This window comes from Eufriesea mexicana, unplaced genomic scaffold, assembly GCF_001483705.2.
Source record: "Eufriesea mexicana isolate 0111107269 unplaced genomic scaffold, ASM148370v2 scaffold124, whole genome shotgun sequence".
NCBI lineage: Eukaryota > Metazoa > Arthropoda > Insecta > Hymenoptera > Apidae > Eufriesea > Eufriesea mexicana.
Window position 1 is genome coordinate 164,566 of NW_016908357.1, and position 15,709 is coordinate 180,274.

Here is a 15,709-nt window from a genome sequence, read left to right on the forward strand (position 1 = left end):
GTATTACATTTCTATCTAGTATAGTATGAAAAATTGTATCATTTATGGTAAATCTAGGATCTAACGTATCGATCTTAACCGTAATTCTTGTAACACTCTATGAAACTTACGTATACCACTTAAGACTGACAGGACGCATTCGTAGATAAAGGGTTATTCACTTCACTCGTTTGACTTGCGCTTTAGTATGAACACTTGTTCTATATTACTTCTTATTTTGTAAATTAAATCAAAGAACAATCATCTTAAATTAATCGGTTCGATATAAACTTACGAATTACAGATTTCCATTCACTGATCTATACTGCGAACGTAACTGTTTCGCGTACCATTGCGTTTGTTATAAAATGCAAATGTAGCAAAGTAGGCGAGAGAATAAAAGGAGAAACAATTAAATTAACATTGAATCTAAATTCGTACCATTATTTCGTATATGGATAAGAAGATAAGCATGTACATGGTGCATTATCCGATGGAGTATAATTAATACACTGGCTCATTGATTTAACGACCTGACATGACAAATGTATTTATTCGAACGAGATGAGACGAAACTTAAACGTAGCCTTTGATCTTTCTATACTGGATGTAAAGAAAATTTACATTCGACAGTTTCGTAAAATGAAAAAAGAAAGAAAAACGTCATTTAACGATATCTGTGTTCGATTCAAAATCCGATATCGCAAGCTCGAGTACTTCGCTACCCTAATCACATTTGATATTGCACTATAAATTATATTAATTGTATAGTTTATGATATCGATATCTATAAAAGCTAAACATCTTTTATTAAAAGAAACGATTAAAAAGCAAACTCGACAACGCTTTAAATTAAACGCACTTTAACGAAACAGACACGCAGTCATCAACAATAACGTATAATAAGAAAATAAGGAAAGCCCACTACACGAGTTAAGTAAATATATTATTAACTACGGTCATATAACATTTGGCACTAGAAAATGGCATTTATCGACCTGAAAGTAACAAGCAACAAAGGAATTCTTTAAAAAAGAAAATCTTCTTCCGGTTATCCGATATCAGAGAGCTATTAAAATGGATATAAATATTAAGAAAATAAATACACTAATCGTCTTTAAAAAATGTGTGGCGCTAATTGCAATTTCCACAAGGAAACAGGCCTCGCAAACACCGTAACCTGACCCTTTTCTTTTCCACCAACGAGGAAAACGTAAAGCGGTGCTGGTCCGTAAGACGGTGTTTCCGATTCATTGATGTCAGCTGCAGCAACTTTTGCCCGTTGTCGCTCGGCTCTTGACGCACTGACTGCTCTTCTAGAAGGAGAACCTAATGGTAAACTTTTAGGCGGTGCCCTTGGTACTCTTTTGATTTCTTGAAGTTCTAATAATTCCGCGAATGTTTGCGAGGCCGATCTTCCCGGTTCGTCCTCTAAAACACTGTCCGGTGGGCTGTTCAGTAACTTTGCGTACTTTCCATCTTGTGGCTGTTGCTGTTGTTGATGGTGACCTTTCGTTTCATCCAGCCCCAGATAATTTGGATTACAAAAGCCGAATTGACCTTCGCGTATCGTCGATGACGTGACGATGGGACGATACTGTTTGCTCTTTCGTCCTGACGGCCAATCGTCGTCGGCAAGAGGGTCACCGGGACTTCTAGCCTCTATACTTGCATAATCCGACGTCGATTCCTCGCCTTCTTCCAAGTCAGCGAATCGAACCGACGCTGACGTAGGGATTTTAGAAGTAGTCGGTGTTTTCGGGGTTTGAAGCGCCGCTTCGTAAAGGTGCGAGCTGTAACTCTCTCCCCGTGTTGGTTGACAGGCCTGATGCACTGCCGCGAAGTCTCTGGAAATGTTGCAGGATCTGTACTCGTATCTTTTGCGCAACTATCGCAACGATTATATCCGACAGTCTTGTAGATATTTACCGTCTTTCCTCTTGGACTTCTATCAATCTGGAGGTTGGAGGTTCTTTTCGTTCCTCGTTGTCGCTATTTTCGTCTGGATCGATGAAAACGAGCCTGGCTGCTTCCACAGGTGTCAAGACCGGAGTGGGTAAGGTCAAAGCACGGAAATTCGGTACCGAGATAGGATCCCTGGTCATGCCGGAACTACCACTAGTTGCGTTGTTGCTATTATTCGTGTCCATATTTTTGGATGTTGCCTCCGGTGGTTTTTGTCTTCGACGAGCTAGCGTATTCGCGCTTCGAGATTTTACCATCCCCGTAGAAGGTTCGACGACTTCGGAATCCACTTGCTGAAATGGATAATACGAATTCGCCTGCAGGCAGGCCCATTTGTCACGTGCATTTTGTGCGCAGATATGAAACTCGATGTGTGCGTATACGATGTAAATGAAAATAAACAACGAAAAGATGCCTTTATTCTTAATACGAGTAACTGAAAGAAGACACGTACCTCTTGAGGACTCTCCTCGTTATCATCTTGACCGCTTAACACGGAGTAGCTGCACTTTGTCGGGTGACTTAGTCGTGATAGATTAATTTGAGATAATTTAGAAATTTCCTTGAGAAAGCTCGGTCTAGCTGGTGCTTCGTTAGGCGATATTCTGTTGTTACAAAGTCTCGTTCTTTGATTTCTCGGCCTTGGTTTCGAATTATCGATATTGGTCCCTCTTATTAACAGTTCGGAAACCGCTAAAGCAACACTTTCCGCCCTTGGCTGGGGTTTAGGACCTGGCACTGATAATTTTTCCCATGTTTCCGTACCTTTCAACAAATTTCACCTCGTATCATTTGGAAGATGGCGATACATCTCTGTTAATATTTTGATGCTTTACCGAAATGAAACCTCCAGAGTTCGTTCGTAGCTAAACCACCGCTTTCACCACCGAAAATTAACATACAACTGGGAAGCCTGCAGGCTGCATGACCGTGAAGAGGTCCTGGCCCTGGCTTATTCTTTAACAAACACCAAGCGGCGGTATTTACGTCCCATCGCCAGCAATCGCTTCTCTCTTGCAGATCGGTCATACCCCCATAAATGTACATAGCGTCGCCGTGTAAAACAGCAGAGTGTTTGTGTCTCGCTGCTGGCCCACACTCGCTCGAGGAAAGGAGATGCCACGATTCCGTTTCTGAAATGTACATTAACCGTATCTCAAGCATTTCCATGTCGACGTACACGCGTTATATACGTATCGTGTAATTTTACCGAAATGAAATGCCCATAATTCCGGAGAGCTGCCACGTAAATCTTGGTAACCGCCATAAATGAGCATCTGGCCACGATGAACTAAAGCGGTATGACCTCTTCGACCTCTGGGAACCGCGCAACCTTGCTGTGCTCTTACTTTTCTCCACATGTTAGTCTAAAAATAACGAATTCTCGATAAACAGAAATGAAAATCGAGACATATGTATCTCATACTCGTTAATTCTTCCCGTGCCAAGCATGCGAATTTTCTGAAAGTTCCTGAATGCAGGATACGGTTGGGGTTGCACGTAACAAAAGGCACAGAAGAGTTTTAATTCGTCACTCCCCCCTATTTCGTCCTTTCGGTAGCCTCGAGTTTAGAACTCGAGGTTGCGAAAATCGCTTCTCAAACAACGGATCATCGTATTCTAAATTATTCTAAAAAAGCAGGTAGATGGTATGAAATAAAGATGCAATATAAAATATCGATAGCTCGTCAGTCAGAGGCATCGGTTTATTTTTAATCGTTTACCTTGAAAAAATACCGATGAAAAGATATAGGACATAAGTAACGCACGATTTGTTTTAGAAGGATACCTGTTCTATACTTATCAGAAATATAACCGACATGTATATGTAAATGTTATATGGTGCGACAATGATAAAAATATCCGAGGATGTTTAATCATACGATACTGTGAAATAGCACGAACGTTGGTGGCTTTTGATGTGTAGTGGCAATCACAGTGGGTCTTTTGCGCGAGTATGCCAATGTGTACCATCAAGGAGAAGAAAGAAAATGCGTTGGCTTAGCCAAGGGTCTACGATCGTACATGCAAAGGAGAGAAGATGGAAGGAAGGTATATAAGCTATATAGCTGGGGTGCTGAAAGTAATTACGTAACTCGAAGTACGTGCCTAAAGTTGATAGGTCTGTATAGCCACTTGCGTCTACCCTGTATTACGACACGAGGGGGTCGCAAAAGGGTGGAGTACTAGCTAAATTCGCCATCGACGTTAAAACGCTGTAAAATTAGCGAGGAAACGGTTGTCATCAACGATACGAACGATTTTAAGACTCGAAGGAGTGGCACGATCTTCCGGATAATCTTCGCATACGAGTTACAAACACGTCGGTTTACGAATTTAAGCAACGTAAACAGGGATATCGAGCAAAATATGAAATATAAATGGTTTTTCTGCCTTCCATTTGCCTCGAGACAAAATTTTAACGAAGCTCGGTAGGAAGACGAAAAAGTGGAGAGAGAACTTACCGCGAAGCAACCCCTCTGGCTTAACCAATCGGGTTTGGCTGCCGCATTCGTAACGCGGATTTCAATAATACATTGCGATGAAACAAGCAACGGGGACTATCCCTATTCTCTGACATGCTCCAATGAGTAAAAACAAACGGAAGAAGAGTAACCATAGCAACGCAGCGAAGGAAAGATTGTCGATCCATCGAAAAATTAAAAAGATGGTACTTGCATCCAAATTTTTTTCCATATTTTATTCTCGTGCTTTTTCTTCCTTCGGACAATACATATTGCTGAAAGCATGCGGAATTATTTACGCGAAACTGATACTGCGTTTCATAGATACCCCGAGTTTATCAATTTTTAATGCTATACAGGTTGAGGGTAGAGGAGCCCTTGGGAGGATAAGCGCCATTCAATTTCGAGGGTAGGAAGAGGAAGAGGAAGGAGGGGCTGTTGACACCAGCTGTTGCCAAAAATTGTTGTCGGATTGCTTTCCAAGGATTGGCAAATACAGCTAAATACGCTGTTCAACGCGAATTTTAATCCGTAATATCCATTGGGCAATACTTGTGGAGTTTGCTTCCCAGAAAACGAATTCGTAATCGAAATTGCTCCATCACCCTCAGTTTTCGAAATCGTCACCTCACTGATTGTCGAAAATTGTGGGTGATTACAGATTAGAGAAGAAATTAAAATTCATTGGACAGTGATATCGAATGCAGTCGTATCGATTTTTTCCGCGGTTATTCCGCACTTCGGAACAAACGAGTATGCATATGGTGTGATATATGTATCGATCGATAGAGCTCTATACCAACGAGGTGTAACAGCGATAGATTGGACTTGACAGTGATAAATGACTATCAGCACCTACGGAAGTCGATCATCACGAGGATGACAAGGATGCTGCGTAAAGAAGCGTGATCTGTTGCGAAACTCGTCGGAAAACGTAAGTTGAAATATAGGGTACGATTAGTCTTTGTTTCGGTTTAGGGAGCAATGGTAATTGGAAAAATGGTTCGGTCGGTTCAACGTCGCATCTGACAGTGGTTGATAACGATGTAGTACAACTCGGAGTCGCATCTTGCGATGACAATCCTTAACGATGTTATTCGTGCTACACAGTAGCGAGAGGGTAGAGAAGAGGGTAGAGAAAGTGCATAGGGGCTGCCGATGAAGCTGAAGACGGATGACGGAATAACACCCACGGGAAACCACAACAACGATAGAAACGACACGTAAAAGAACGGAGCGTGATCGTCCGACGTATCGGATGTACATATGTGACAGCTTTGTCTTTCATGGGGGCGTGAAGGGCAAGGGTTGGGTTCAGAAACTAGTGACACGCAACGAAGAACAACCAAGGGACAAGTATATCGTATAATTGCGTTCTACCATTGTGTTGCGCAAAGTGGCGAGGAATCCTCGAAGAAAACAATAGCCGTGGCATGAAACGGGCAAAGGGGAAGATTGCTCATCTATTTGGTTATGCATCTCGCTGAAATTGGTCTGTTCCGAATGGTCTGTGTTACGAATTTCGGTAACGAGACTAAACGAAAAGCATCGGAGCAAGATATTGTCAATCAAGAATAACATGGTCCTTCGTCTGGTTTATTCAACCGAGGGTGTCGAAACCCTCGCTACGATGCCAGAAACACGATGGAACGAAATGCCTGGAGGCTACACCGTAGCCTCGCCAAATCGAATCGCCTAAATTCGAATGAAACTAAATTCTGTTAACGAATATGATCGGCACGGATAGGACGAGGCCCCGTGTATAAATATTTCGCTTCGATTCGTATCGCGATGACCATTTTGCCATGACACGTGTAACCTTCTTTGAAATAGGGAGAATACGGTTTGCCTAAGGTGATACGTTACCTTGACATTGTAAACCCAAAGTGGCGTTTCCGTGCCTGCGGAAAAACCGAGCTCTCCCCCAAAAATGTACAGGCAATCCTTGTAAGCTACCGCACTGTGTTCCTGAAGTGCTGGCGGTCTTTCTCCCCCAGGATGCAATTCCTCCCATTTGCTGTCGGCTGTAAAGAAAATAAAGAAAGGGTTAACGCGACGACTCGTTATTCCAAACGTTTTCATATTCCAGACTCTCTCTTTCTCTCTCTCTCTTTCTCTCTTCTTGCATCGAGCTGGATAAACAAGATTTATGCGGCCTCGCTTTTTCACGTTTTGCGCGAGGGGACGATGAAGCTGTGATTAAAAAAATGCAACGACAGGGAAAACAAAGAGGTCCGTCTTATCGGTGCCGCGTGTTTGTATCTAGACGGTATGCTTAATTTAGTGGGGTGTAAAGTTTTTTAATGTATGCCGTTGTGGCCCGTTTTAATTACCTGCTTCTACTAGAACACACGATACGTATGCACATAGTTGTCCCAGTTTCTACTTTCACGAGGATAAAGAATGTCGTGCCACTTAAGGGTATAAGCGGTGCCCTGTTTTTTAAGGTTATCTCCGGAAACGTGCGCGTGCTGCCGGAAAATCGCTTTATCGATGCAACGTTGTGCGTGATTAAAAGCAAGACACGCAAAGAGAGTCGTGATCTCAGGGGTACCTTGAAATCTTTTTCGACGCGCTAAATCACACTTTTACCCGCCCCAGCAATCTGCTGCTCTGAAATAAATCCTCCAAGTGGTTGGGGCTTCTTAGAAACAGAGGGAGACGGAGAATGTAAGAGTAGGTTCGGGGGATTAAATGTAAGCAGTGTCAAGGACGTGTTGAAAAACGAAAAGTTCGGGAGATGATAATATCGCGTGTTGAACCAAAAATATGACGACGGAACGTGGTTGATCTTTTTCCTCCTTTTTTCTTTTTTTTTTTTTTTTTTCTTTTTTTCAGAAGTCGGTGCATGATTTTTACACCTGCATATTGTAAAGCAGATCAAATAAATGCGAATTCATTTAACGTTAAGTTGATGCTTTGAAGGGTGCGTTTAAACTTGTTCCTTTATTGCATGGGTTTAACAAGACAGACATCCTTTACCCTTCGGAAGTTTTACGAAAAGAGAAAAGGGACGCTCCCCTAATCCGCTCAGAAAAATAAAGGCAAAGGAAATCAACGGGGCATGAAGTTACGTTATATCGTATGAATAAAGGAAGGCCGAGGTTTCCTCGTTCGATGTCGAACAAAAGATTTCTTCTCCTACCCTTCGCCGTTGCAATCTCAAACGAAAATGAAAAGAAAGTTTCGTAAGTAAAATGTCCAAGTCACAGCTTTGCACTGGTTCGTGCTCGAGAACAAAGCGTATGAAATTTACGTAAGAGCCATAATGTGCTGGCCCAAGTAGTTGCAGCTCTCTTAGACTGGCACTAGAGATGCCCGACATTGATTACGAACACGTGTCGTATCTAGCTGGCTACGAAGCAATGCCCTCTTTTGTCCGAAAAGTGCTGTTCATAGAATAAAGAAGCAAGCCCTAGCCTACAACTTTGATGAAGAAACGATCGAGTCGGAGCGAGAAGGAACGATTCGATCCACTGCAGACCTCTGTTACGTTCGAGTAAAATATTCCTATCTGCAACGTTCGCGATCAAAATCGCTTCTAATAGAAGACGCGAAGGTGCTCATACTTCTAGGCACTAAAGACGGAACATAGAAACGAATTTTCCAATGTCACCATAGAAATCCGTTTAACGAATAGACACTGAACGAAGAGAACCCCTTGAAACCCCACCGGTTGAAAAGGAGGGTGAAACAAAACGCACAAAGATGAAGTACTCTTACGGTTCTTCGAGTTATCACAATATTTTTGCAAGATCAAGTATCGACGATGCTATGCTTTTAAAACATGCTAGGGGTCCTCGAATGGTATTTGCCCCCAGGAGACAAACCGCCGCGTCCAACCCTTCTGACGCCGCTTTAATATTCATCCGAACTTGTAGTCGAACAATCCCTTCTGATGAATAGGGCATCTCGCGAATATACGATCAACCATAGCAAATTCTATTACGCTACGAACCTGCTACACATTTCGCGTCAAACACCGAATTACCTTGCGGTGTAACGAGGTCTCGTTCGTTTCCGTGTCGATCGACGGACAACGAGATTTCAACGTTTTCTAAAAGAACGTAATGGGGACATGGACGAATTTAAAATCAGCTCGCGCGAATTCACTGGCTTGTCCCGCAATTGGTCGATCGAGCCCACCGGGAATACGTTCAAAGCGTTGCCAGTCAGGCAAATGGAAAGTTGGCTAGGTTCAAAGTGGTTGCCTACTTAAACGGGATAACCCTTAATGGACGTGTTTGATTTTTCGTTACGTGGCAGTATGCATGGGAAACTGTGTGTGCTTTCGAGCAATATATTACCCTCGATCGAGAAAGTTGATCGAATCAGAGGGAACGGTAGAACGAAATGGCCAATATGCTGCCTGCAATGCGCATGAATCACGTATGATTATTACATGAGGGTGCAATTAATTCGCGTACGTCTGATCTCCGTGGAAACGGCCATAATTGTGGAGTATCGCCGACGGATTTAGTTGATATACGTGGGCTTTAATAATGGCGTATTATTGATCAGACTGAACCCCGTTTAAATTCCGTCGCGCACCCTCGTTCACCGAGAGCTAGATGGTAGGGTGCGTTGGTCAGAGATGTTGTTCGCGTACCGTACCCAGGGTACTCAGACATCGTGTATTAATATCGCTTGTAATTACAAGGACTTTCCTCATCCGCGAATTTTACTTTCTCCTTTGCCTTCCATAATTTCGTCGCTGCTTGCAAAGCGCCGCAGTAACTATTCGCACAGTCTGCACAAAGATATTAAAAGCGATAGTAATTATCACTTACCGAGGCTGTATCGCCAGAGATCTTTGAGGGGAAGATTGCCGTTTCGTCCTCCGAGGAGATATACGTGCCCGGCGAGCAAAGTGGCGCTGTGCTTGCTTCTGGAAGGTGGTGCGGGCCCATTTTCAGTGCCAGCCGCAGTAACCGAGCTCCACATCTTCTTCCTGCATCAACGAAATCTCAAATTAGTTCGAGTGATCTGAATAAAGAAACGATTTAACGTTTCGCTCGAGGTAATCACCGATCATTGAAAAATTAAACGAAATCGTGGTTTCTTCTTCTTTCTTTTTTTCTTTCTTTCTTTCTTTAGTTCTACAGTGACGATCTTTATCTAAATTATTATCCATCGTTCTTGGTTCTTTCTCGCGTCACGAATTAGAGGAAAAAGACGGAACACGTTACCCTTAACTGCCTTCTATATTGGCTTTAAACGTATCAACGGCTGCCCACGTAGACGTACTTGAAATTCAATTACCGAAGCTTCGAAATCGAGTTTCTGGTAAACGAATGCACCCTCACGCACCCCAAACACGCGTACGCAAATACGTCTGCGAAGCAATACGCTCGCCGGTAGACGCGCCGGTACAAATAGGATTCCCCCATAGGTATGTAGCGCTCGTTTTGTGCAGTATCGCTAAAGAAATGCGGCGCAGGGAAATCTGTGGACCTACCAGGGAAAATAACGAACGCGCGTCTCCGTTGTGTTGCTTTAACAAATTTTTAATTACGTAAAAAATATACCTTCCGCGATAAGGGTTTTGTCCGCGGATCAGAACGAAGCAAAAGTATCTTCTGAAATATTAAAAATTAACGAGACACGAAGATTAAACGATGCGTTAGACAAATCGATTCCATGTCAACTTTTCAATCTCGTTAAAGAAATTAGGGGTTGAGATGTAACCTCTGTAGTGGGCGGTCTGATTCAAATGTATGGAAATGCAACGTGTCCCCTGTGAAATTGCGTCTAAATGTATACGTGGAAGAGTTTCTTGAGTCTCCATTCGGAATTTCGTCTCATTTGTTGCTGTATTTTAATTTTTGTTTTCATACTTTGTCAAATCGACGTCAAATGGTGCGCGACTGCGAAAACGCGCAGTCGACGCTTCGTTTGTTCTCGTTGCTTTCGGCGTTCATCGTTCTGGAAATACTCAAAGACCGAGTCATTTTAATCTCTTACGTCGCATCAACGCTACATTTTCAATGCACTATGCAATGGCATGCGCTAGGTGTCAACAGAAGTTACAGCCTCGTTGACGTTTCGTTGCGGAACCTTTGACAAGAAACAAATGCAGGAGAGATGAGACATGCTTGCTATTCTATTCCGCGAAACAGCGTTCTGACCCTATTCTCTAGCTTTCGAACGTGCCGCGAGTTTTGAGAAATATCGCTGTTCATCGAATCGAGAAGAAGCCCGGAAAAGAGATGGATTCGATGAATTTAGTCTGACGCTTTTTCCCGAAGCCCTCTCCTATTTCTCGAGTATTGTTTTATCACGGCGATATCCCTTCGACTGCTGACTCTTGAACGCTGAACGGGGAAGCGTTTTCTTCCTGCAACCCTCGACAACCGCGGAAACCGGTGCGTTATCGACCGATGGCGGGAATTTCATTTTTCTCAGGTTCGATATGCCGCGAACGCGAACACCAAGATTCGACTAGATTTTCATCCCCCGACTCGCGTTTCGTTCGCAAGACGAAGGGAGGAATTATACGAGAGGGTGAACGAAAAGCTTTTCCTCTACCTCCCTTCCTCGCCCCTCTCCTTTTCTCTCTCTCTCTCTCTCTCCCTGCTTAACTCGAGTCGCAAGGGGATGCGTTACCGCTACCGGCTTCCGAAAAGGGAGCGTAGTCAGACAATTTCCTCTATCGCGTCGACACTCGCACTTCTCTTGATTTCTGTATTACACGGCACGATGTTCCTTTCCCGGTTGTTTCGTCGTTTGTCCAAGGATCACCCTTCCTGCTAGTTGCTGCTCGTCGCGCTTCTAACGCATTGATCTTTTCGTTAGCGAGTAGCTGACGTTCGAGGAAAAAGCTACGATTTTTTCACGCGAGAATAATCCGTTGGATTTCATGGTGGAAGGTAAGCGTCGTTAATCGCGCGACAGTTTCAACGTGATCTTTCAAATGGACGTAATACACAGGGGAGAATCAAGCGTGGAGATTTTATGGAACGTATATACCGTGCACCTCGTCAACGAATCCGGTCTACCGGGAGCGAGGAAAGTACGACAACCGATATAATATCTGCTCCATGGATTTAAAAAAAAAAAATAGACTCGCACTCCCCTCGTTCGAGCGATCGTTCGAGGGGAAGGATTAAAGAAACGTGCCTGGTATTTTTCAGCGATTTCACGGTATCGACTCATCGGATTTTTAGACTGCAGGGATATATCTTCCGGAAGCTTATCCTGCTACCCCCGACGTTCGTTCGTTCTACTGTTTCTCCTTCTCGTCGATCTTCCTGCACCAGGTGTCATTAAAACGGTAATGCATCGCGACAAGCGAGATCTATCGAATTTTAAGAATTCTGCGACTTCACGGTTTTTATTTCCACGTTGCACGAACCGGGATGCGCGATATTTTTTAAACGAATAGCGCGAGCTTCCAGCTGCGCAATAACAGCATCCTTTTGTACAAACTTCCATCCAAAGATCGTTAACGCATTCTTACGTCGGAGAATCAAGGCTGGCACTCATTACGGTGGATGCGCAAGCAAACAACCACTTTTCACTGGACACCTTTGCCGGAGAATCTTTCCCCCTTTTCTCCTTTTTCGCCTTTCTTCCACGTTTTTCTTGTTTCTGCTCAGCGAACGTCAACTAAAAGTCATCTGACGCATGCAACGTTAAGCACTGCAGAGGAAGCAGAAGATACCTGTCGCGCATCGCGTCGAACTTTAGACCTGTGTTGATTCGCCGAACCGTATAAAAGCATCAAGAAGCGAAGTGTTACTCGAGAGGCAATCCGAATTTTTAATCTCGCTCCAAATCCGGCCAACGTTCCCCAAAAAGCTTTTACCATTGTTAGGGGAGAAGTAGGGGAAGTCGTTCCTTGTCAGCATCGAGTCGCGATGTAAAACGTCCCTACCGGTTAACGCGTGTTTTGAATGACATCCACTAGAAACCCTCCAACGTGTCACTAGTGTCACTTGCGGTAGGATCTATGTAACTTCGCTCAGTCCCATGTAATTGCGTTTCGCGTAAATCTGAACCACATCGTCGAAGACACCGAACGTGTCGGGATCATTTTTCCAAAACTACGAATCCTTCTCCCGATTCGTTAATTTTTATTTCCCGATCGGTTATCGTTGCTAGCATGTGTATTAAATGTTGGTACGTGTAACGTGAAATGAAACCTTAAAATAAAATCACCGATACAATGCGACGCGAAGTGATAATCCTCGTTTCTCGATGCTAGTTGTATCTATGTCCCCGAGCAGAGTATTAGACCTAGTTGGGTTTCTATAAATGAAATTAATGCAGGGATAACAAAGATACCGAAAGCACGTTGTCACGATCCATACCGCGCTTCCTATACGCTATTTGTGTCTGCCCATTTGTACTGACAAATATTTGTGTCAAACAAACGGGTACGGTAAATGACCCCGACCATTGGAGAACCACTAAGAATCGAAACACGCGAGAAGACTATAAGTACCCGTGTCGTATTTATGCTAAAAAATGTGGTTCTCAGCTCGTTTTTGCCGCGGTACGGTTTCTTGGCTCATAAAGGAGATAGAATAGCACACCTGGTTATCATTACGTGAAGAACATTGATTTTCCGGGAGGTTAAGGACACCGTAAACTGCATCCACCACGTGACTTCAACCTAACCGACTTGACAATTTATGAATAATATCTACGGTTCTATCCACTATCGTCCATTCCATTTATACTTGTTTAAACGAGTTTCGCTCTCGAACACGATTCGTTTCTCATGCTTTATGTTTGGAAACATATGAAAACGATGGTCTCGAGACAAAGGTTAGGTTACTAAGAGGTGTGTAGAAAGTTTTCGGCTGCTTCGACCCACGGCAAATCTCGAAGGACCACGCCGAAAAACATTAACAACGTTAAGGAGAGTGAGTCAAGCATAGGGCTAGCGGTAACGCTAGATGCCCGAGGGTAACGGAATTTAACAAGCTTACCTCTCTACTCGGTAAACCCTCTATCCCGTTAGCTTTGGCGAATGCAACTTGTGACCCATATGCAAGCGACGATTAAATACGACTAAGCCTGCCTTTACGGTGGTAAGAACATCGCTGCATGCTCTTCGATGATTAACCTTTGATTCACCGGAAATGCATCGTCTAATTGGCAGATATTCGAATCTGTCGGGTGACGTGGCCTCGTACGGTTACGAGGCAATCGCGAAATCTCTGTCTCGTTTCTAGCGATCTCTTGGAACGATATCTCGCAAAATCCACCTTCAACCTGTTGTTTCCGATGGTAGCGTAACACGTAGCGAAGAAACCGAGTCAATTGTTCGCGGTGCTTGAGTTTGCACAGAGTACACCGCAGACAAAAGCTAGGTTCATCCTTAAACTGCTTCACCGCGACATATTGACCAGATGCACCACACGAAACCTCGCAAACCGTAAACGCTGACAAGAAATATTCCGTTGAGTTTGTGCACGATGTTCGGTGTGTCACTTGGATCATTTGAAACTGTTTAGCGATTGCACGCAACTTTTATCTAGTCGCGACATCGAGTCATTGACAACCTTCGCCTTGCCTCACCTTCGATAAATGTCTTCTTCATTTAGGGACACTGCAATGACAGAAGGTTCCAGATGACGCGTGACGATTTCATCGAACTTTAGGGTCACTGATCAATTCTCGACGGATCGATTCACCGGACAAACTTTACCACGTTTTCTTGTTGCCATGGATCGAAAGAAAAGAAAGGGTAAGATGTGTCACGAGGACGGCACTCTGCGTGCTCGACGTTTCTTCCGTACTGCGTCCGGGTCGAGCACCTACCTCGTCGAGTCGTCATCGAGGACTCGACGCAGGCGCCTCAGGGAAAAGCACCCCCTGTTACCCGCAAACACCAACGCCGCCATCCCCTCTGACTTGGCCAGGGGGTGAACATACTCTACCCTACAGTGACAACACGATACACCAGCATGACCGTTGTCGTCGAGGGAACGATTCTACGCGATTAGCTTCGTTTTTAAATTTTCAACCAAATAGAAGGAAAAATAATGCAGTTCGCGGGGGGAGGGGCGGCGGGGAGACAAGGAGAGCGAAAGAAAAATATATTCTCCTCTTGCTTGTGCGTGTTGCAACGCGGGAATAAATGAGAAAATTTCATTCACGGTGTTCAGCGTTCTCTCCGAGATCGTGCACGTCGAAAACGAACTCTGATTCGTTCCGCTGGAAACTAGGATTGCATCCGGTTTGAATTTAGACCGCGGTGAATTCCAATGCGACAGAGATATGCATGCGCGTGAACGATGTCATGGATGTAGCAATCCGAAGCGATTCGAAGATCGTCGATTGGTAGTTCCGTGCCGGACAGGGACGGAATTGTATCTGAGTAAATTTCTATGACAGCATAACGCTGGCACGGTTGCACATGCGCCAATGTCGGTCCCCATGGAAACGGGATGCTAGCCACCGCGTGTGAATGCGTATTGATTACTCCACTCTTGCTCCATTCCGCGATCTCTTGGTCCTCGTCGTGTCTCCTCCTACCACCCCTACAACCCTGCTATACCCCGTGTTCCACCGCTTCCTTTTCTCTCATTCTCTTCGTTCGCGCAACGAATCATCCCGCTCCATCCACGACCTTTCCCCCTTTTTTTTCTTCTTCAAATTAGCTCCGTAATGTCTCTGCGCGCTCTTCGCTCCCTTTGCAGCGGGGGTTGCAAACTGTTATAATATCGATTCCGGTTCTCCAAACAATTTCAAACAACCGTTGTTTTCCAAAACGGCGAAAAACTCGATTTCGGTCACGGTCCCACTAGCTTTTCAGATATCGGTTCTGTATCGGTTACGGTTACGGTTCCATGCAGCAAGTATATACGTATTCCCGTATCGGTTCTACCCGAGCTCGTTAAATCGATGCTCTCATTGATTCTGCAAAAACTGTTTATAAGGACTCTCGTATTGCTCATCGAACGATGGTAATAGTTTCCTTTGACAACGTGTATGTTTGCCCCTGTTCATAGTTGATGCCCGGTTATGTTTTCGTTCTATTTCGACCACGTAAATTACGATCGAAACGACAAGCTTGCTTTCACAGAGTGTACACTCTATGATTACTGGAATGCTCCTCGTCGTAAAATACTTCCTTTCGAGCACAGTTTTAGAATTTCGCCTTTCCATTTTGCCTCAACTTTGCAAATAGCTTGCGTACAATAGACGGATAAATTTTGTAATATGTTGTAACGAGATACTACACCGAGACCGAAAATGCCCAGGCGGAACAAATGATTCTATTGTGTTTTCGAACACCGATTATATTAAAAGAGGATGAAACCTTGGCTCATCGGTGATTACACGAC

The 15,709-nt window shown here is 44.1% G+C and overlaps 1 protein-coding gene across 1 annotated transcript; it reads right to left on the minus strand.

Annotated features, from left to right (window-relative positions):
- Positions 1-1,096: 1,096 nt before the first annotated feature.
- Positions 1,097-14,139, minus strand: LOC108555488 (host cell factor 2). Its single transcript, XM_017911145.1, has 8 exons — positions 13,938-14,139; positions 9,200-9,360; positions 6,276-6,433; positions 3,155-3,311; positions 2,781-3,077; positions 2,399-2,709; positions 1,909-2,237; positions 1,097-1,826 (listed from the first exon to the last, which is right to left on the minus strand). The coding sequence occupies exons 2-8, from the start codon at positions 9,351-9,353 to the stop codon at positions 1,097-1,099; spliced, it is 2,136 nt and encodes a 711-aa protein (XP_017766634.1). The 5' UTR covers positions 9,354-9,360; positions 13,938-14,139.
- Between the last annotated feature and the right edge of the window lie 1,570 nt (positions 14,140-15,709).

What these genes read in the sequence shown, in the direction of transcription:
- LOC108555488 (XM_017911145.1), bottom strand. Translation starts at nt 9,353, where the DNA reads ATGTGGAGCTCGGTTACTGCGGCTGGCACTGAAAATGGGCCCGCACCA. An exon ending in ACTCTGGAGGTTTCATTTCG is followed by an intron (nt 2,710 to 2,780) that starts GTAAAGCATCAA and finishes ATTTGTTGAAAG; the next exon opens with GTACGGAAACATGGGAAAAA. An exon ending in ACGAGGAGAGTCCTCAAGAG is followed by an intron (nt 2,238 to 2,398) that starts GTACGTGTCTTC and finishes TATCCATTTCAG; the next exon opens with CAAGTGGATTCCGAAGTCGT.